Here is a 23,118-nt window from a genome sequence, read left to right as displayed (position 1 = left end):
ATGCGACACAGATGTGTCATGTCACATGTGAACAACTTTCCCATAACTTTTGTATATATATTTCACTTAAAAATGTCTTTTTTATCACATTTCTCGGTAGATCATGATTCCTTTCTATAGGGGAGTACAATACAGATTTTCAAAGAATACCTTTTATGGATAAAGCATTTGTATTTTATCACCAAAAGAAAGATCAAAAAGAAACATTTTGGAGGCATCTTACAATGTATAGTCCATCAAAGAAAAAGTTGTTCACTCGTTACATCACATATTTCTTGAATTAAAAATAGGAGGATCCCTATATAGCATTAGTGATCGCAATATCCATGTATTCTTTTATGCTAATATTTGTCTGATTTTCCTCAAACTTTCTTTGATCTTATTCTTTGATTTTTGTCTTCCCACACAAGCCCACTTGTTCCGAAGGTTTCATTCCTCTTTAAAGCTAAATGATAGTAGTTGCAGTAAAACACTAATTTCGTGAGAAAGTCTGTAAACCAAGGTTAAGTATGACTATATCATGGTGGATATAGATCTGGGTATCACAGGCCTAATTCATTCCCCATAAACTCATGTGTTAAATTGGCACTTTAAAAAATTCATAATAAGGATGAAATTCGGGGGTCGTATGTTTACTACCAGTGGATAGGATATATATCTGGCAATACATATCTGACCAGAAAAGGGTCCCTCGACCGGCTCATTTCAAAAATAAATTGGCGTGTTTGAAGACATCGTCGGGGGGAGCAGATTCATCACCTCAAACAGCAAAATAGCCCTAATCCTTCCGCCAGTCAAAATATAGTCCAAAATTGGTGATATTTCTTCCAACTTTGGGAAAAGGAAGTTCAGTAATTACCAAAAATAGAATCAGTGTTAGATGGACAATCATATGCATACACTTTGTCAATCAGCCATATCAAAATTAAAAAAAATAGCAATGGGTTGGCTCGAATGAATATCTATGGCCTGCCACTAGTGATTAGGCCCGTGCAACCTGTAGTACAGTTACATAAACTGAACTTTGTGAAATCATAGAATCTAAGCTGATATACGATCACACTGAAGATCGCCAACACAGATAGGCACACGTGGGACCGTGTATTATTATTGCTGGAATATCCAATGGAAGTGACCGAATCCGTGCTCATTTTGCTTATTTCTCAGCAATTACACAATTTCTTCCAGAATCCTTTGGCACATATTTTTTATTCATACAAACAGACACTTGGGTGGTCATCATATTAGATTCTGTAAAAATTCATTTTGAGATCGTTACCAAAACTGGAATTTACCTTTAAGTTTGTACAAGCATTAACAAATCCATCAAGATTCATCAAGTGTCCTGTAATCAGTCTATGAAGTCATGAGCATTTTTATGTATTAACTGTAATTATGGTTTAATCAAGTAGGTTGTGAAGTGAGTTTTATTCACTTTCATTCTTGCAGAGTTTTGAAAGTACTTGTAGTCTTAACAGTCAACGCTTTAATAATTCCTGTCTGTTTACAGCTCTTTTAAGGAAATACATGTAGATTAGCCAGTTTTAACGTTACTTTTTCATCACTTCCTTCTTTTTCATCTCCCCATTTATTCAATAAAAAGGATATTTTATTCATTAAGATATCTTTTGTTTTATCTAATTCAATTACATGCAGGTAGATGTACGCACATACATAAATGTATATTCATTTTTTGAAAAAGATATATGAAATAATGATAAGGCAATTTATTCTTGATCTAGGGAATTTGACTTTCTACCTGATTAACAAGTGTATATAACTTACATTTTGCTTGTTTGTGACTTGTTAGTTACTGATCTATCACCCCTTTTAATAATATTACTCTCGTTTTTAAGTTGTAAAATTACATGTACTTTAAGGTATAATAAAACTTTTGAATAGTCCAATAAAAGATATAGTGATAGATACTACTCTTGGGCTTTATGCCAAGTGCAAATAAAAGGCTTTTAATAGCCTAACTATCTCTGCAGGTTAGGAATGGTACGTGGGGTTTTCTTTTCAGATCTAATAATGGGTAGCAAGGTGGGTGCTACATATCAAAGCACTTGCCCGATTGCCCGGGGCAAGTAAAAGTTAGAGTCGGGCAAGTGTTTTGAAACTTACAGACCAAAACTACTTGCACAAATTGGGCAAATTCACACAGTAGAATTGGGTCGTCGGTATGATAGACTGACCCTAATTTTGGTCATGGCAGGCAAAGATAAAATCACAGTAGATCAGTTCATGTCAAAAGAGATAAAAAGGTCAATTGTTTATATAACGGCAAAACTTTCTTTTTCTTCAATGATTTTTTTTCAGGCAAGTGAAATAGACTTTTATCCAAATATTTGAAAATTCACTTGCCCAACTGGGCAAGTGCTCTAAAGAGTTACATGTAGCACCCAGGGTATGTTTGATTTATTTTTTTTTTTCCTGTGGTTAATTTCCCACATAAACATCAGCCACAGGAGCGAATGTCATGAAATCGACAATAAAATACACTAGGGTCTGGGCACCTCCATGTTAAAGACTACAATACCACGATGACGTCTTGGCCAACCTCGAGCAGAAAAAAAACCCATGGGTGCACTGCCCCCTCCAGGCTCAAACTACATGTACAGAAGTGAAAAAAAATAATAATTTCGAAGTTAATGAAAAACTTCCTCCACAAATGTCAATGGACAAACAATTGGAGCATAATGACGTACAGATGTGCAGTGATTACGCAGTCACTATGGACAACAGTATAATGTGTGATGTAGAGTGGAGACCTCTACAACACAGTACATACTCCACTTTGTTATTGCATCATCAAGTACAACACTCAAATTTCATTTCTGAATATTAAAGGATTAATGAAACTGAATTTATTTCTAAATACAAAATACCAAAAAAAAAATGCTTTGTAATATTTCCCGTGTAGTATAAGACAAGTCTCATATTAAAAAGCAATAGTATGCAGGCCAAAAAGTGCAGATTCAGAGCAAACAAAGGGTCTGAGCTTTCACACTAGTCCATATGAACCCTAACTACAATAAAGACAAAATCATCCGTTCAACAGAAATGACCAATTGTTTTCTGCGGTGCAAAGCCTTTACTCAAGTTTAGTTGTATAAAATAATACACAACCTCCAATCCTGATGAAATAGAATTTACAGCAAATTTTATACATGTACATGTGCTAGTCTGCTGTGAAGACCCACTTGTTGATCATAGTTTCAATCACGGTCTGTGCCTGCAGACTATTAATGGTCATTGTCAATAAATGGTCAATTAAAAGAAGAAATACAAGGAGGAAAAGACTCATTTATAGGGGAAAGGCAATGCAAAGATGCCAAGATTTTGTTCCAAACTTGATAGGAACTGCATTAAAGGGGAAGTTCATCCTGACAATTAAAGCTTATTTAAAAATTGCAAAAAAAAATTAAAATATTGCCAAAGGTTTGAGAAAAAATCATCTAATAATAAAAAAAAAGTTATTAGAATTTCAATCATTTGATTTGTGACGTCATATGAGAGCAGCTTTTCCTATATATACGTGTATCGTACATGGTAAAAATCAATGAAATGTCTCTTTCTCAGAAAATTGAAAATGTTTTTTACTGTACCTTCAGTATATATCAATATACAAATAATTTTACACCTATTCCCGAAGACAATACAAAAATAAGTCATCACAGACAATTAAAAAATTGAAATTTACGCAACAACATATCCTAGGCCAGCTGCTCGTTTATGACGTCACAAATACAGAAATTAAACTGCTAATAAATGGATTTTCCTCAAACGTTTTTCCCAATATTTTTTTCTGCTATCTTAACAACAAGTTTTTCTTAAGGGGGAACTTTCCCTTCAATACTTTGCACACTACAGTGAGTAGTAATACTATTTCTAGTAATAATATTTGTGAATTGTGATTACAGTGTTTAACCTTCGTCAAATAATTCAACTTCTTTCAAGAGTTTGAAGATGGGGGAAATTAACCATGGGGAGAAATTAGACAGAGCCTCAGGGATAATTGGTCTTAAAATGTTAAAAATAGCCCTGGAAAATATTTTTGCCTGTAATATTAAAGGACAAGTTCACTCCAACAAAAACTTGATTTGAATAAAAAGAGAAAAATTCAACAAGCAAAACACTAAAAATTTCATCAAAATCGGATGTAAAATAAGAAAGTTATGACATTTTTAAGTTTTGCTTCATTTCACAAAACAGTTTATGCACATCCTGGTCGGTATGCAAATGAGGAACTGATGACATCACTCGCTCACTATTTCTTTTGTATTTTATTATATGAAATATGAAATATTTTGATTTTCTCGTCAGTCACAGTGTCAGGTGAAATGAAGTTTCATTCCTCCCTGAACACGTAGAATTCCATTATTTTAATATTTTGTGCTTCAGGCAAGGAGGTCCTAATCATCAAATTCATAAAAATTGAAATATTGTATAATTCAAACAATAAAAAACAAAAGAAATAGTGAGTGAGTGACATCATTGACTCTCTCATTTGGATGTAACTGGCTCGTTCATATAACTATTTTGTTAAAAATAAGCGAAACTTTAAAATGTCATAACTTTCTTATTTTACATCCGAATTTGAAGAAATTTTCAGCATTGTGCTTGTCTGATTTTTTTCTATTGATTCAAATCAACATTTTTCTGAGGTGGACTTGACCTTTTACAAGGTTTGCATATTCTTGTCAGTGACTAATGCATGGAGTTCTGCAAAGGACAATTATTCATCTAGTTACATTTAAGGGCAAACCTGTTACCATTTGAAAGGATAGTCTATACATTCCTAAAGAATGTCAAGAAAAATGTGTGATGGAGCACTCCTTTCCGGCATTAATGATTAACAAAAACAAGTGAGGATCTTAATTGAGATGGGGCAGGAACAGCTTGTCATCAAACCACAATGGCACGCACTAAAGATTGAACATTGGTCATAAAAGAGGGGTTCAAAGGTCAACAGGCAATTAATGAATGACAGACTGCATCAATCTAGGATGCAATATTGTCAGTTATTAATCGAAAAGAAAGATAATCATTAGATCTGAACTGCCCAGTGGGGTATTTTTTTTTTCCTGCTGTTGTTTTGAATATTCCATTTTGTTGTTTAACATTTTTATTTATTAGATTAATAACTCCAAAATCAAAAACTTAAATGCCATTTTTTTGGGGGGGTGAAACAATATCCATTATTGTGTGTGCTATTATTGCCTGCAATGACACAACGTTTGCTATGGCAACAGTCGCTCCTGGCTTTATTTTGTCTAAGATATAGGGTTAGGGTTGCAATTTACGTTTTTTTATGTTAGGTTTAGAATAGGAGTGTTAAATCTGGGGATAAAGTTGGCGATTAGCATGTGTAATTCACAGCAGAGCAAATGTCATGGTATGCACAAAATTTTAAGGACAATTCCACCCCAACAAACATTTTTTTTTAATAGAGGGGGGAAATCCAACAAGAAAACACCTGAAAATTTTCTCAAAGTTGGATATAAAAAAAAGAAAGTTCTGGCTTTTTGAATTTCTGCTTATTAGTTTGCAAAACAGTTACATGCACATCCTGGTCTGTACACAAATTTCATTACATGAAATATGAAAGATTCTTATTTTCTCCTCACTGACCAGAGAAACAAAGTTCTATTCCTCCTTGAAAATGTGGAAATATCATCAATTGTTAATAATATTACATGGTTCAGTCAAGTTTGTTCTTATCTAATGTCTAAAATTAATTGAAATGCTATATAATAAAAAGTTGGAATACATGTAGTGAGGGAAATCATCAACTCTCTCATTCACAGGTCACCGAGTTGCATAACTGTTTAGGAAAAATATCAAGCAATTAAACTAATTAAAATTACGTAATACATTTTAGCATTTGTGAAATAATCATTATCTATAAATTGTTTGTCAAAACAGCATTGCTAGCCGGAAGTACGTCATACGTAAGTGGTTCAAGGATCGACGCTAAATTCCGTTGTTAACATGTGGATCGTAGGGTCTACACGTCATCAGTTACATGTAGGGAAGAAATCGTTATTTTTTTACATTTTTCAACAACATTTTTAAACTCAATAAAATTCATAACCTTCACATAATTTTTGTCTCAAAAGATAGATTTCCTAGGAAAATCCATGTTTGTTTTGGTCCTCCTCTTATGCGTCTATGGGAAGAGTGTCAAGACGTCAATGATGAAGAACTAACTGTTAGGCCATAGGCCTAGCCGCCTATGTCATTATTAAAGTCATCATCATTGCGTCCTCAACAAGACTAGATGTGATCCACATCGTTGAAATAAATTATGACCATAGTCCATATCATGTATGAGTAGGCCTACGATGTATGACTCAATTACAGATGTTAGTTACAAAGATAACCCTTGTGTTAGTGAATGTTCTTATTTTACCCCCCCCCCCCAAAAAAAAAAAAAGGGTGTCGGCAGGCAGTTGCGGCAGATTGGCCGCAGCCCACTGCTTGCCCGGCCGACCGGCAGCGCCGGGCCGGTAAAAATCTGATGCGACACTGCACAGCGAGCTCTGGCTGTTGCAGTTTGCAGCTGCTACGGCTAGACTGTACATTCTACTCCGGATGCACTTCCCGGAGTAGCGCGTCGAAATATGACACGACATCGCACCAAAAACATCACGACTACACGTCGACATACCATCAACAGTCACTTTTGAGTACAATCACACATCACTCCACATCTCATCTTTCTGATCCACCCAATGAAATCTCAAATAAATGATCCTAAAATAAAAATATGAAACATTTTCTAAAATATTCGGATATTATATGTGACTCACCTGTTTCGCCATCTTGTATTTTAGTCACTCCCTCGACTAGTCACGTGACAATAACATGCCATCTGATAAAACTATTCTCAATTTCCAGACAAGATTGTGTTACACCTTCCGAGTTCATTAACTTAAAAAATGAATAAATCTAAACTATATGCTATGACATAATTCTATATATTAAATTCAAGAATCTTCGAACAGACTCATCTTAATTATTCGTATACCAATGGTGATTAAGTTCATTTTAATTGTAGGTAGTTACAAAGCTTGTGGCTAAGGTCATGGTTATAGACTAGATAATTTGAACGTCTATCTAGCGGAACCATGAACATGACTCACAAACTTTTATAACTATGGGGCGGCGTATCCAGAAATAAGATTTGTTTTTTCTATTGGGGCGGGGGGGGGGGGACTCGATCATTTTTCAAATGGTAATGTACTGGGGCGGCAGAGCGAAGTTGAAAGTAGGGGAGGGGGAGCACTGAGAAAAATGGGCAGTATCTTAAAATAAAGAAAAGATGAGGGGGCTAGATATGTGGTATCACGTACAGTTTTCAGAAGCTGGGAGAGAGCAAAGCGAGCGAGCTAAAATTTGACATTTTTTATGGCGAAAATCCAATTTTGTGATAATTTTTGACATAATTTCTGAAAATAATATCATATTTCACCCTTCTCTCTTTCTTTTTCTCTCATAGTTGGTGGTATTTTTTGGGGGGAGGGGAGGGAAGAGCACCCCCATTAATTAATAATGAAATAATGAAACGTAGGGCACGTAGGATTATTCAAGTTTTTCCCTTCATAAGAAGTATTATACAAAAATGAGAATATTGCTTTGTTTCAAAGGGGCACGTACTCGTTAACACATAAAAAACGGGTCCTTCTTAGGTGGAAGGGACACAGAACATGTTGGTGAAGAGCACTTCTGGGGTAAAATAGGGCACTGAAAAGGGAACTTTGAAGAAGGCAAGGGGCACAAGCGTACCTACGGGGGACACTCTGCCCCCCACCCCCTGACGAGCATGAAGACTTTTTTTTTTGCCTGTCAATTTTTTTTGTGGTACGAAATCCTATATCTGTGGTTGATCCTTGCATGTCCGCATACAATGTATGCACCTTCTCCACTCCCTTGGGAGTATTCCAACAAGATTTTGAAGACTCAATTGCTAGGCATACTATATATAGGTTTTCACATCCTACCGGGTACCCATTTAACACCTGGGTGGAGAGTGGGAAAGTGTGCATTAACGCCTTGCCAAAGGACGCTATATGCCATGGTGGGATTCGAACACACGACCCTCTGATTACAAGGCGAGAGTCAGAACCGCTACACCACGACGCTTCCACACTCTCATCTAAGTAGAATTAAGTCACCCCCCCCCTCCAGTCTCTCTCTCTCTCTCTTCCTATTTCTTCTTTTAACCCCCCCCCCCCCCCCTCTCTCTATCTATATCCCATCTCCTATAATAATACACTGCTCATTATTTCAGACAACACTTAAACTGATGCTATTCTGTTCAGACTATGTATTTAGTTTTTAATTGAATTAATCCAGTGGCGTAGACAGGTCCTTAGACCTGGGGGGGTGATCCCTAGCTGGGAATATATTTATATATACATATATATATATATATATATATATATAATATATATATATATATATATAATTAACATATAAATATAAAGAATGAAGGAGATAACGTACTCGATAAAAACAAAATATCATGGGCCAAAGCAGACGAGTTAAAGATAACAAAATAACACGATCTGCCTCATGGATTATCTCGTGTGTCTTTTAATCACTTTGCTTTCAGCAATAAACAGGGCATCCAGTAATAAACAAACTTCCTTGCACATTTTTCATGGCAGTAATCTTTTGTTTGATTAATGACAATGAGTAAAGATGATCATAAGAAAAATGTCATTTGTCGGATGTCTAGTTATCATGTTGGTCATGACAGTCCTGATAAACATGATCTAGAATAACTAGTATTCCTTATTTTACTAGTATAGTAGTATACTCTTTTAAAAGTAGCGATATTGTTAATGATCAAACGAATGAATCAACAACTAAAGGAATAAACAAATAAACAGCCAAATAACTAAAAAAATATCAATTACAATTATAGTAATAGGGGTAAAATAAAAAAAGCTCAACATTATATTTCTTATCCACGTGCAGATATGCGGACACTAAAATGATAAGCACACTCTGTTTAAAATTACCATGATTACAAAGGCTTGATTGAATTAAGTACGGAAATGAAATAAACCTCACCAGGTTGTCGGAAGTAAACTGTATAGATAGAAACTTGTTATAATTTCGATTCATTTCTTATTATGTACCTTGTTATGATGATTATGATAAAAACATAGGTAAGGAAATGTAACAGTTTATAACCTTCAAACCTAGAAGACTGCGCACGTACAGAAATCACTGGTATAAGTAATTCCAAAATACATTGCGCCTCGACTTACTTCTTCTTGAAACTGGAAGACGTTTATTTTCACCCAATATAGTTATGCAAAACAGTCCTTAACAGTAAAGGATTATAATGCCCAACATGAAGGAAAAACAGGCATACTAATGCTTCATATGGCAGTATCAGGTAACACGCTCGAAAGGAACATACTTGCTAAGTTCCTATTCTCTTGAACGATTCAATAATCAGTACATGTATAAGTACAAAAGTATGAACGCTTAAGTGCTTAATGACTAGGAAATGTACTTGGTGAAACTCTGAATAACGATCCTTAAATGTATATGACGACGCAAGACAGTTGTTATTACTTAAAACTTGCAAGTTGTAAATGCATATAAGATGATTGACTCTGAATAAAAGTCCAATTTTGATCATGTTTGTCATTGCTGTACGTTATGATTATTACTGCTATTATTATTGATTGATTTTAACTAGCATTCATTGCTTTATTACTGTATAGTTTTGCTTCTTCCCCCACAGAAACCTGGGGGGATGATTGTACACACCATCCCCCCACCTAAAATTCTGGGGGGATGCATCCCCCCCATCCCCCCCCACCCCCGCTATCTACGCTCCTGAATTAATCACAACGAGAATTTTATTCATATTCATTAAAACAATGTAAACATTGTATCAAAGACAATTTCAATATTATCAAGTAGAGATTAATCCAATACCCAGTGACGTAGACTACAAAAATACCGGATTTATTTAACACCAGTTCGGTATCTATACCCGGGGGGGCCACTTCCATTCACGAGTGGATACCATGCGCGACCATGGGGTCTCGAAAAGCACCCTAAACACGTAATTTCCATATTCTGAAAATGCACCCCTTAACAAGTATTGGCGTGTGAAACCCTACCCTTAACAAGTACTGGAAACAAAACGATACTCTTGGCAAATATTCCCTGAAATGAACCCCTAAACAAGTACAGCAATGTTTCATTGTTACGGGTCCTTTGGTTGTCGGCTTTAACTTATTTAATTTAGTACGACCCCACCTTCTACACCTCGCGCAAATAGGACTCTAAACACGTAGTGTTGGGGCAAAAAGGTCATCCTTTATAAAACATTTTTTGTTTTATCATCCCCGCAAATTCGACGTCCCTAAACACGTAATTTTACTAGCGAAATAGATACCCTTTTTCATTATTTTTGTGTTTTTGACACCCTTTTCACGTTACGTACGTAACGTGCCCTATCGTGAAAAGGACATCCTTTTTACGTGTTTTTTGGGTCGCGCATGGTATCCACTCGTCAATGTAAGTGGCCCCTCCGGGAAAAATACCTGATTTATTTAACACCAGCTCGGTATCGGAAAACACTGCAGCGAGGTGTTTAAATAGCACCACTTCAGCTAGCACAGGATATGCACTCTTAACTGGTGTTGTTTCAACACTTCGCCTTGTGTTCTCCGATTTAGATACCGGGTTAGTGTTGAATTAACACCGGTGTTTTTGCAGTATGTTTGCCCATTCGTCCCCCGCCCATTAAACACTTTTGTTTTCATGTACAAAAATGTGAAAATGAACATCATATTATTATGTTATGCATGCTCAGCCCCCCCCCCCCCCCATACTTTAAAATTCGTTCCACGGCCCATCAATGTGCATTTAAGTACTAATATTTTGTTTATTGGAAACTCATTTTCTTTCGGATTTCATAAGTGCGCTGACCCCCACCACCATCCCTACCGCCAGTGCCGTAAAGGGGGAACCTAATATTGGGACAGGGCCAAGCTTTGGCATAAATATTATGTGTTAGCATAACTGGCAAAAATCTCTGAGTGAGCGAAGCGAGCTGGCAAAAAAATACAATAAATCATTTGGTGATATAGCTTGACTATCATCCAGTTAATATAATATGATATTTCAATTGTTTCCACGTTCGCTTTTTTCTCTTTTCTCCTTTTTTTAGTTTCTTGGTCATGAAAGATTCTATGGCCCAGGACCCCCCCCCCCTTCTCCCTATCAACCTCGATGTGTTCTTTAAATATGGTTTGTATAATTATTACCAGCACGTCATTTTATTTAGTGGCGTATAATGACCTAGACATTTTGAGGGGGCCAGATGTGACGTGCAAAAAAAGTGCGAGCGAGCAAAATATTGTCAACAAAATAAAAAAAACTATATTATATACTAATATATCTCTTTCCTTTTTTTCTCCTTTTTTCCTGGTCGTGAACAATATTTTTGGGGGAGGGGCAAGGGCCTCCAAGCCCCCCCCCCCCCCCATCAGTGAGCCAGTGATCTTGAACTACCAGAAGAAGTTCTCCTGAACGCCGACGTGTTCTGCTGCTGGTCCGGCATGTTCGTGATTGGATTCCTTGACGTATGGAGTCTCCGGCTGGGATTTCTTCTTCAATTTCCGACGAATCCGTCTGTCAAGAATAATCAATTTTTGGAAAAAAAATTATAAACGAATCTTAATAATGAAAGTTCCATTCGATTTCGTCTCTTATTGTGGGCGCGTCGTGGTCTAGTGGTTCTGACTCTCGCCTTTCAAACAGAGGGTCGTGAGTTCGAATTCTAGCCATGGCGTGTTTTCCTTCAGCAAGAAATTTATCCACACTTTGCTGCACTCGACCCAGGTGAGGTAAATGGGTATACCGGCAGAAAGTAATTCCTCAAAAAGCTGTGCGCACCAGAATCGGTATACTAGCTTAGCTGGGGTAATATAGGAGCCACTTGAGCACCTAGCAAGGTGGATAAGTGCGGAATCCAAATCATATATTATTATTATCTATTATCATTATTACTAATGGTTTAGGGGTAGTTCTGGTCAAGGTTTGCCGGAGAAACTACCTCCGTTATCTTTAAACGCCATCAGTATAGTGTAATGAGCTCCCAATGCAAATTAGAAAAACATGACGTCAAGTGGGCTATCATTCTGAATACTTGAAAGAGGCGATGAAGCAGAAGGCTTTTTTGTTATGTTATTTTTTTATAGGCCAAGTGCCTGATTTTTTGTAAACAAACACATGTTTTATTATCTTATACTATTTTGTATGTTAGACATGTTATTTCATATGCCAACATCATCTGAACTTTTATATGTGATCCATTATATCATGAATGTTTTGTTATGTATATTTTGATGAAAAGGATCAATAAAACATGAATTACAAAAAAATTAATGAGCTCCCAAGTTTAGGGCGCGAAAATTTGACACCTGGGTCGAGAGTGACAAACGTGGATAAGTGCCTTCCCAAATTAAAGACATTGGCGCCATAGGCGGCGGAAGCGGGGGGGGGGACGGGGGAGACAGGCCCCCCCCCCCCCCTAAATTTCAGATGGGGGCGGATCCCCGCTAAAATTTTAGTTGATGACCTTTTTTTTTTTTTTGCTTGTCATTTTTTTTTACCTGTGTCCATCCATAGGTTTAAGTGACTGAAACACTACACCACGACATCTTAACTTAGAATGCCAAGTCTAAGATTTCAAATCATGAACTAGTTATGATATCATGGAATCTTTCACAAAACATAGAGATGTTGGCAAGAAAGAAAAAAAAGCTTCGTTAAAGCCTATTTCATGAATCCAATTTACATAATTTGTAATCCAATCTATCGGCAGAAGTTTGATAAATTATCAAGACCACATTAAATAAGTAGAATGGGGGCTCGGGGACACCCCCCCCCCCCCCGCCATAAAAAAGGGTTTTACGTCCAAGAAAATAAGCAAGAGAATTATAAAATATGATATTATTTTTTGTTGTTATATTTTTGCTTGGTCCCTTGATCGCTCTCGCACGCAAAAAAAATGATAAAAATAAATATTTTAAAAAAATCGCCTGGTAGGCCAAATCTTACCCCCTCAACATTGTTGGCTTATTACCCAACTGGGGTGGGAGGTGGAGACAGAAGAAAAAAAACCTTACCTTCCAAAACAGCGACAGTTACAGAGGCCGTCCATGCAGCCGTCCCAAAACTTGTAGATGTGCGCCCTCAAGCGTTTAAGACAAGAGAACGTGTCATCTCGGCAATACGTATAGAGAAATACCAGTACGATCAATACTGCCGTTGCTATGCCGAGGTATAGCCCTACTTGTTCCATCATCCCAAGCCTATTAATATAAATGAAATGAAGATCAAGGTACTAGCATATAAACACAAGGGTATAATAAAGAAATAAACAAGATGTGTGCCAACATAGTCTATTCAGCAAGAGCAAGTGAATTTGCACTATTTCCTATTTGAAAATTTAATATAACTTTGTTTAAAACAAGCCAGTAAAAAAGTATCACCGCCTATTCAGGATGGGCATATTCACTAGCACAATGGATATATATATATAAACATATATATATATATACATATACATATTATATACATGTATGGGTGTGTGTGTGTGGATTATAGAATTATAGACCTTCTGCATACATTTTACAGTAGCGCTAATATAAGTTGCAGGTATTTCCACTTAATTGACTCTTGGATTAATATCAGTGATCATTACATTATAATGGGTTTTTGTTTAAAGTTCAAGTCCACCCCAGAAAAATAATGATTTGAATAAAAAGAGAAAAATCCAACGAGCAAAACGCTAAAAAAATTCATCAAAATCGGATGTAAAATAAAAAAATATGAAATTTTAAGGTTTCACTTATTTTTCACAAAACAGTTATATGCACATCTCAGTGACATGCAAATGAGACAGTCGATGATGTCCATCACTCACTATCCCTTTTGTTTTTTATTGTTTGAATTATACAATATTTCATTTTTTACAGATTTGACAATAAGGACTAACTTGACTGAACCACAAGTATTAAAACAATGTTAATTCCACATGTTCGGGGAGGAATTAATCTTTGTTTCACTTGACAATGAGGAGAAAATTAGAATATTTCGTATTTCATATAATGAAATACAAAATAAATAGTGAGTGGATGACGTCATCAGTCTCCTCATTTGCATACCGACCAACTGTTTTGTGAATTTAAGCAAAACTTTAACATTTCAGAACTTTCTTATTTTACATCCGATTTTGAGGAAATTTTCATTGTTATGCTTGTAGAAATTTTCTCTTTTTATTCAAATCAAGTTTTTGTTGGGGTGGACTTGTCATTTAAAGACCGTCTCTCTCAATTTTCGGCCAGGAGTGGGGGCATGTCCCTTCTCCTTTCTAACCAATTTTTTTAATCATTATGTTATACATCAAACAATATAAGCGAGTCGTTGCCCCCCTCTAACCCCCCCCCCCCCCTCCCACCTCTCTCTCTCTCTTCCTCACTTTCCCTCTGCCAGTCTTCCTCAAACTACTCATGTCCTTACATCTCCGCGTTCTGTTCGTCGGCTGGCTGGCAGCAGCTGTGGAGGTTCCCATCGTCGTCCGCCCGGTCGTTCTGGCAACACTCCGTGAACGTGTTCGGCGAGCCGTCCTCGTTCGTGGCGGGGCAGTAGTAACTATTCCCTGGAAATGATGCTGGCAACTCTGGGTTGATCGGACACGGCGTTACCATGGCGACAGCTTGACATCTACTTTAGATATCAAGGAAGAAAATTCAATGAATCTTAAGGGTCCAAATTCAAATACAAAATCAAATTATAATTCAACGTCATCTCCGAAATCAGATGAATTTATACACTCTAAAAAAAAGGGTTTACCCAATTTTTATTGGGTATCATAGGAACATTTGTTTGGTAAAAAAAAAAAAAAATATTTTGTAAATTTTACGCAATGTTGCATTGAAATTTATTCTTCAAACGTGCATTTTTCCCAATATTGAGAGAAAAAAATACTCGGCCAACATGCATGTTCCCTTCACATCCAATATTGGGTAAATGTTTACTCTCTGTTTTTAGAGTGTATTCAAATTCAAATTTAGATTCAAATCAAAATTCAGCTTCAAGTTGAATTCAGACTCAGATTCAAATTCAAATTCACATTCGAATTCAAAGTCAAACTTAGATTCAAATTAAACTTTGTAATCGAAATTTAAATTGAAACTCAAATCCAAATTTAGAATCAACTAAAAATTAAAAATGATAAAAATTTCAACATAAAAAGTAAAATACAAATCATTACATACAATCTTATTCTATAGTAAAACAAAATTGATATAAAGAAATGTGTTCTTTCTGGGTGGGCAATTAATTATTTCAATTTGTTTATATTCGTTTATTGTCAACCCAGCATAACAAAATGAAAGACTAATAATTACAATGTCTGTGGTTATAGATAGAGTATAGTATTCTAATAACATAATCAATGAAATGAATGTTTCGTTATAATTCATTTTAAGCATCATGTCAAACACATCATATTTCATTATTTTCATACATGCAATCAACAATTCAATTCAATTAGTTTTTTTTTCAACAGGACAAAATGAATTGGACGTATATAATTAAAATGACAATTGCAAATGAAACAATATAAATTGAGGTAGGTTAAAAACATATTTTTTCCGTATTACAACAAAACATGTCATAAAGCAAATTATCATAAAAATCTGAGAAAATGGAGAGGCATACTAAAGAGCAAATGCTTGTAGAGTGTGGATCCCTCATCCCCTCCCCCCCCCCCTCAATCATAACTCTGCACAAAATATAGAAAATAGATAGTTTTCTTTGTCGCCAGGAAAATAAATTAATAAAAAATACACCAGACTCGCTTACCAGAGTATACCACGAAGGGAAATGCCAATATGAGGCTGCAAATCGACAAAATGAAAATCCTTATTGTGGCTGTGGTCCTTTAATGATCCGATCTAAACGCTGGAAACATATAGAAGATTGTTTATATTCTCTGATGATAATGATGATTCTTCTCCGCAGTTTGAAAAAAAAAATCCTCCAATAAGGTGACGACAAGATGGTGTTTATCGAAAATCCAGCGTCTTCCGAACTTACTAATTGCTAGTTTGTTACCATGGAAATAGAAAGAATGTCCTGTTCAGGGTAAATCGTGAATCGGGAGAGGTAAAGTCACAAGCAAGCGTACACTAATTCATTGTGCAAGCCTGGCACAGAATAGTGAAAAGGGAGTAACACAATATCTAAAATAAATGATTTTGATCTCTTTGAAAATAACTGTTCAAGACAGAACGTTATTCCTATAATGATGTTTTTGGAGTGCGATTATAATTCTCAATATCGCATTGTACATGTTGTACGCTTATGAGCTATATATATGACAGTGTACTTAGTCTTTTTACCTGCTTGTTTAATGACTCTTGGGAGTTAAGGTATAAACATTATATTATTGATCCGAAATTCGCATGTATGGCTGCACTCTCTAGTTCAATATCAAATCAATAATCATATTGCTGGAGTTTCATCTGAATAATAACAGTCTGTTAGCGTCTTTTCACGAGGCTGATGGTCAGTAATGCCAATATATATATATAGAGAGAGAGAGAGAGAAAGAGGGGGGAGAGAGAACGTTGCGATTTATATATATATATATATATATATATATATATATATCCACTTGGTATGGGATTGGTTGAGGATTCCAAAAAGTGCTCAATGCCGGGGCAGAGCAATTATATACCATACCTTGGTCAGTTCAGTCCACTACCACTGGGGGTCTTGGCCGGTGTCTGTGGCGGCACTTTGATATTATTTCTGATCTTTTGTTGAGGCACTTTTTGCTATTGGTGATAACGACGTATTTCTCTTCTAGGCAGAGATTGCAGAGCCCACTCTTTCTTAGATTAGTGTTGGACTTCTTCTCTATCCCCCACGTTAAATCAATTTTTTTTTCACTTGTATTTATTGTATAATAATGCGGCATTTTATGATGAAAAACAATCCAAACATAAAGACTTTTCAAATTCTGAGCAAAAAATAAAATTTATATATATAAAACTTTTGATGTGCATAGGCTATCCCATAATAAGAAATGTATATATTTATGATTACAAACATGCATTTAACTACCGCCATCTACGTTTACAGCCATTACAACTTGTTTCGACAAGCGTAAGCCTCCAATAAACTCTATTGATTTTTTTGCGTCTTTCTTTAAGTGAAGGAATAGATTATCGATTAAAGCTGCATCTTTCTTTTGTATTTGTTTCCACCCTTTTCAATACAATGTCGCTAAATAAGAACACCCAGTCGCCATTTTGTTATATCTATAACAAGTTCTTATGGCTAGGGTGGAGTGCGCGAGAGTCTGAGTAATCGAAAACGGAGGATTAAATGAGATTACCCAGAGAAAGGTGAAGAAAAAAAGGACTATTCGGATGAGAAAATTGTTCTAGATTAAAGGAAACACAATTATTTCTTAAAAATGACCAGAATTCGGAAAGAGATTTTATTTGGATGGTGTCTCGTTCTGGCTGTTAAAATACACGACGGTAAGTGCCTCTTTTCCGTTGCTATCTCTAAACTTGTACACTTTCTTTACTTATATAGATACTAGAGGGAAGGGGGTACTTGCACTTGAGCCCCCTCCTCAAATAAATTTCAACGAATAAGAAGGGGGAAAGGGAATAAGGGAGCAGAAACGAGATGACATTATATCAAATCAATCACAATATATGACTGTTATTCAGAAAGGTAACAGTCTTCGCTCTCTCGCGTTTTATTTTTTATTTAGAAATCTTGCCCACATGACTTGTTGCGTTCCCCTTACTATTTTTTTTTGCTCCTTACGACACTGTCTAATATTCGATTCGGCAATCATACACTCTTAAAAAGGTTGGGCAAAAAGGGCCCATTTTTTACCATCACTGGGCAACATACTGTCCACAAATCTATTGGTTAAAATATGTCCAAATTGGGTAATAAAAAGTAATAATTGGGTAAGAAATGTGCTCAATTTGATAATAATTCCCCATATATATTTCTCACCAATAATTATATTACCCAACACAGTAGACAGTATGTTGCCCATCATTTTGAGTGTAAGTCACAAATTTCCCACAGTCTATTTTATGAACACATTCTGAACACATTTTGGACACTGTATGTGAACACACTGTGAACAAAACGCACTGAACTCACTGTGAACACTGTCACAATGAGCTCACTTAGAACACACTGTGAGAACACAGTGAAAACACTGTAAGTTACACTGTAAACATAATTGTGAATACACTGTAAGTACACTAAAAACACACGGTGAACAGACTGTTAATAAACTGTCGGTGAACACACTGTGAACACACTATAAACACACTGTGAGAACACTGTGAACACACTATAAACACACTGTGAGAACACTGTGAACACACTGTAAGTTACACTGTAAACAGACTGTGAATAAACTGTCTGTGAACACACTGTGAACAAGACGCACTGAGCACACACTGTCCACACTGTGAACACACTGTGAGCAAACTTTGAACACACTGTTAATACACTGTGAACGCACTGTAAATAAACTGTGAATAAACTGGGAGCACACTGTGAACACACTTTAAGTGCACTATGAACACACGGTGCACAGACTGTGAACAAGCTGTAAGTACACGGTAAACAGACTGTGTCACTGTGAACACACTTTAAGAACACGATGAACACGCTATAGGCACACTGTGAGCACACTGTGAACACACTTTGAACACACTGTAAGCACACACTGTGAGTACACTATGAACACACGATGAACATACTGTGAACACACTGTAAACTCACTGAACACACGCTGAATCCACACTGAACACACTGTGAACGCACTGTTTATTAACTGTGAACACACTGCAAGTACACTATGAACCCATTGTAACACTGTGTTGTATAAAGTAGCGAGTAGGGAGTATTTGTTCTATCCTTATTTATAAAAATTTCTTCTTTCTTTCTTTCTTACCGTCAGTGTCGTCGACAACATGTGCTATCGACACCACGCTCCCCGAGACTGCGGCGGGCAACAGCTACGAGTGTCCGGATACACTGGATGACGGCACCGAGAACGAGTTCAATCAATGCTGTTACAACGACAGGCCCGATGAGTCGGGAAACTTTCATTCCTGTTGTCAGGATGAGGCCGAGAAATCTGCACAAAAGTAAGTGCACGTATCGTCCTCTTGAAATGAATGAATTTACAAAATTGAATTTGAAATTATTAGGCTATGTTTTCTTGTTATGATGCTGATCATCATTACATTTGCTGGTGGTATTGTTTGAACTATTGTTATTTTTATTATTACTATTATCATTGCTAATACTAGTATTGTTATTATTATCATTGTTATTATTACTATTATTATCATTGGCACTATTATTGTTATTATTACTGTTATTATTATTATTATCATAATTATCATTAATTGATATTTTTTTCATTCTAATTCTTGTCACTTTTTGTGTCATATTTATTATTGGGACTATCATCAGCATTCATACTCATAAGTCTTAATATCGACAAAACTGAAAGTATGTTATTTGATTATGTTGTCTGTGCACAAGTCTCTTAATGTCAGAATTTCAGGAAAATATATTCAGTCTAAAGAATTTGTGAAATATTTGGGGGTCGTTATTGACCCAGAGTTAAAATGGAATTGCCACATTGATAAACTTTGTGCTAGAACTAGTAAATTAGTAAATTTCCTTGGTCGGCTTCGTTCATTTTTAAATGAGGATAGTCTGAAATTAATTTACCGTTCAGTAATTTTGCCATTGTTGGATTGTGCTGATGTAGTATTTGATTCTTCAAATTTGAAATGTACCCAACAATTGCAAAAAAATACAAAGTAGAGCTTGTAGAATAATACTCAAAATTAATCCGTATAAACATATATCTAACCATACTGTTCATCAACTCTTGAACTGGGAGTCATTAAAATCAAGGCGTATAAAGCATACTCTTTCAATGGTTTATAAGAGCCTAAATGGTCTTAGTGCGCCTTATACTTGAATAATATATTTCAGTTTTCAACTCATAAATATTCTCTCCGTTCGGATAAAAATCTTTCTCTCCCGAAACCACGGACTGAATTGGGTAGAAGAATGTTCTCATATAGGGGTACGACATATTTTAATGAATTACCACGTGATGCTAAATGTTCTGTTTCTTACAGCTCATTTAATAACGTAGTTAATAAACACATCTTAAATTAGGTCTGATTGTACATTATTCTCTGTTGCTCAATTCCTATGCATTGAAATGTAGGGTGAGTTAATGTAGGGGTAGGGTAGGGGCAAGATGTTATGACCGATTAGCTTTATTTCTTATTGTTTTGGTATGTTATTTTTCTATATTATGTATAATTTGTATAATTTTCTTGTATGCTATATGAGGGCCCCTCGGTAGACCAGCAGCACCATGATTGATGCTGCTGAGTAGGGCCATCCTCCCGTTTTCATATATGAATTCACATGTTTCTTTTTGTATATATTGTTGTTTGATTTTTAACGGAAATAAATTCAATTCAATTCAAGTAGTAGTTATAGTAGTATATTAGGAGGAGGAGGGGGATTAGGAGTAAGAAGAAGAAGGGGAGGAGAAGAAGAAGAAGAAGAAGTAAGAAGAAGAAACATTCCACTCGCAATGGGGCTAGTATATTACACTCATTCAATATTCTTGTGATATTCCTTAACTCCTTGACTTTAAGATGTAATATAGGAATAACCATCTATACCGGCATCTACCTTGCATTGCTTTTATTCGAACAGAATGCAAGAGTTCTATAACATCTGCATCATCATCGGCGCTGTGACTGGGTGCTGCATGGCCGCGGTGTTCATGTGTACCTACTGCGAAGAAGACACTTTCCCCTGCCTCAAGAAGCTCAAAAGAACCTGCAGGAAATATTACAATCTCTTCATGGATGGCATCTGCTTCTGCTCTTGTTTGCCAAAGTAAGTTTCTCCTTTTTCATCAGCGAGATCTTTTATCCATGTACTACACTCCACCGAGGTGGGAGTATAGGGGCCTTGCATGGCAGGCATTCATTCCTTGAAGCCCCGGGGGGCCGGGGGGCCACTTACATTGACGAGTGGATACCATGCGCGACCAAAAAAACACGTAAAAAGGATGTCTTTTTCACGATAGGGCACGTTACGTACGTAACGTGATAAGGGTGTCAAAAACACAAAAAATAATGAAAAAAGGGTATCTATTTCGCTAGGAAAATTACGTGTTTAGGGTCGACTTTGCGGGGATGATAAAACAAAATTAAATGTTTTATAAAGGATGTCCTTTCTGCCCCAACACTACGTGTTTAGAGTCCGATTTGTGCGAGGTGTAGGTGGGGTCGTACTAAACCAAAGGTAAAGCCGACGACCGAAGGACCCGTAACAATAAAACATTCCTGTACTTGTTTAGGGGTTCGTTTCAGGGAATATTTGCCAAGAGTATCGTTTTGTTTCCAAGACTTGTTAAGGGTAGGGTTTCACACGCCAATACTTGTTAAGGGGTGCATTTTCATAATATGAAAATTACGTGTTTAGGGTGCTTTTCGAGACCCCATGGTCGCGCATGGTATCCACTCGTGAATGGAAGTGGCCCCCCGGGGGCCTTGCATGGCAGGCATTCATTCCTTGAAGCACAATGCGCGCAACTGAAATCCTTACACCAAGTAATTTTGCTACATTCCAGTAATGTGCTTAGAAACTTCTTATAAAATAATGTTAAGCGCTATATAAGCTGCGATTACTCAAGCATTTTTTTATTTTTGCTTATATAGTTTGCCACTGCATTTGGTTTTTATTACTTTGTCTTATCCTTTAATTGTATTCATGTCTAAACTTTGTAAAGACATTACTATAAATTTGTCACATTACAATGTACTTTCATATCATACTACGATTATGTTTTATGTATTGTAAATTAATTTTGAGATTACAATAAATGCAACAACTCCTGCAAAAAAAACTTATGTAGGCAATCATGAAAAGGACTTTGTCAGTGTGCAGTCGATTTGGCCGGCGCTTTTAATTGTTTGTTCTACCAGTCTAGTGATTCGGTTTGATATTCAGATCCTTGTTTTCAATCTCAAAATTTGATTGGGAAATACTGCTTTGTTTTATTATCAGTAATGAATGTAAAAGGCCATTGGCGTTTTGTTACTCCCTCACATCCCATTCATTACTTTTTGTTTTTTCTTGTTATTTTTTGTTTAAATTGTACAACTGTCATTATTGAATTAACTCGCTATGATTTGTACCGTTTTTAAGAGATGTGAAATAATGAATTTGAACTTGAATATAAACCATTTTTTTTATGTCTTGATATAATTTTTTCATAATCATATCTCGAGAATGCAGTGGAATAATGAGTTGAATCAAATTATTCTTTACCTCCACCTTTATGTTTATTCTCCACGTCTCCTTCTATATCTCCCTTCCCGCGTCTCCCCCTCCCCCTCCACCCCCTCTCCTCTCTACCCCCCCCCCCCCCTCTCTCTCTCTGTGTTTTCTGCAGGAAATTACGTCGCAAGGAACACAAGGATGGACCCATGGAGACAAACACGAGAAACAAACGAATATTCGACAAACCGCCCTCTGCCGACGATCAGGAACTAGTCGTGGACCCTTTCTGGGCTTAATATGAACATTGAGAAATTCTTTTCAGCAGTAATAAAGAATTAATAGTTCACGTTCTATGCTACCCCACACCCGAACTTGAAGCTATAGGAAAAGAATTCCATTACGGAATAGAATATGGGGCTACACCAACATCTACGAAGCAACACGCAAACACACACAAGAGAAGAAAAAAAATGTGGAACTTTCTGCGCCCTTGGCCTTTTGGAGTATTTTCAAGTGCTTCCGATGCCCTCGTAAGAGCTCCTTGTCGCTCTGTCTATTTTTATTTAAATATAAATCGATGTTTGGAGTTAAGAAGTGAAGGGAGGGAATGAAAGACCGCTGGAGGGGTGGGGGAGTTTATATAGAGAGGGGGGGGGGTCAGAGAGAGACTGACAGAAG

General features: G+C 36.4%; 2 protein-coding genes across 2 annotated transcripts; one reads left to right on the top strand and one right to left on the bottom strand.

The window, feature by feature from the left end:
- Window positions 1-11,527: 11,527 nt before the first annotated feature.
- LOC121417709 lies at window positions 11,528-14,756 on the bottom strand. The gene is made up of 3 exons (XM_041611443.1): window positions 14,569-14,756; window positions 13,173-13,358; window positions 11,528-11,673 (listed from the first exon to the last, which is right to left on the bottom strand). The coding sequence occupies exons 1-3, from the start codon at window positions 14,754-14,756 to the stop codon at window positions 11,550-11,552; spliced, it is 498 nt and encodes a 165-aa protein (XP_041467377.1). The 3' UTR covers window positions 11,528-11,549.
- A 2,591-nt stretch (window positions 14,757-17,347) lies between these two features.
- Window positions 17,348-22,738, top strand: LOC121416599. The gene is made up of 4 exons (XM_041610091.1): window positions 17,348-17,603; window positions 19,064-19,253; window positions 20,863-21,048; window positions 22,613-22,738. Exons 1-4 carry the CDS (start codon window positions 17,537-17,539, stop codon window positions 22,734-22,736), a joined length of 567 nt encoding a protein of 188 aa, XP_041466025.1. The 5' UTR covers window positions 17,348-17,536; the 3' UTR covers window positions 22,737-22,738.
- Window positions 22,739-23,118: the final 380 nt, after the last annotated feature.

The sequence above is a fragment of the Lytechinus variegatus genome, chromosome 6 (assembly GCF_018143015.1).
Source record: "Lytechinus variegatus isolate NC3 chromosome 6, Lvar_3.0, whole genome shotgun sequence".
In the NCBI taxonomy this organism is placed as follows: Eukaryota; Metazoa; Echinodermata; class Echinoidea; order Temnopleuroida; family Toxopneustidae; genus Lytechinus; species Lytechinus variegatus.
The sequence above is the reverse complement of the archived record's forward strand: the minus strand, read 5'-3'. Positions and strand labels throughout refer to the sequence as shown.

Bases quoted from the DNA above. Each gene is read 5' to 3' on its own strand.
- LOC121416599 (XM_041610091.1), top strand. From the start codon at position 17,537: ATGACCAGAATTCGGAAAGAGATTTTATTTGGATGGTGTCTCGTTCTG. The intron at 17,604-19,063 runs GTAAGTGCCTCT...TCTTACCGTCAG, and splicing joins GGCTGTTAAAATACACGACG to TGTCGTCGACAACATGTGCT. The intron at 21,049-22,612 runs GTAAGTTTCTCC...TGTTTTCTGCAG, and splicing joins TTCTGCTCTTGTTTGCCAAA to GAAATTACGTCGCAAGGAAC.
- LOC121417709 (XM_041611443.1), bottom strand. From the start codon at position 14,756: ATGGTAACGCCGTGTCCGATCAACCCAGAGTTGCCAGCATCATTTCCA. The intron at 13,359-14,568 runs GTAAGGACATGA...TTATATTAATAG, and splicing joins GACGAACAGAACGCGGAGAT to GCTTGGGATGATGGAACAAG. The intron at 11,674-13,172 runs GTAAGGTTTTTT...TATTCTTGACAG, and splicing joins AACTGTCGCTGTTTTGGAAG to ACGGATTCGTCGGAAATTGA.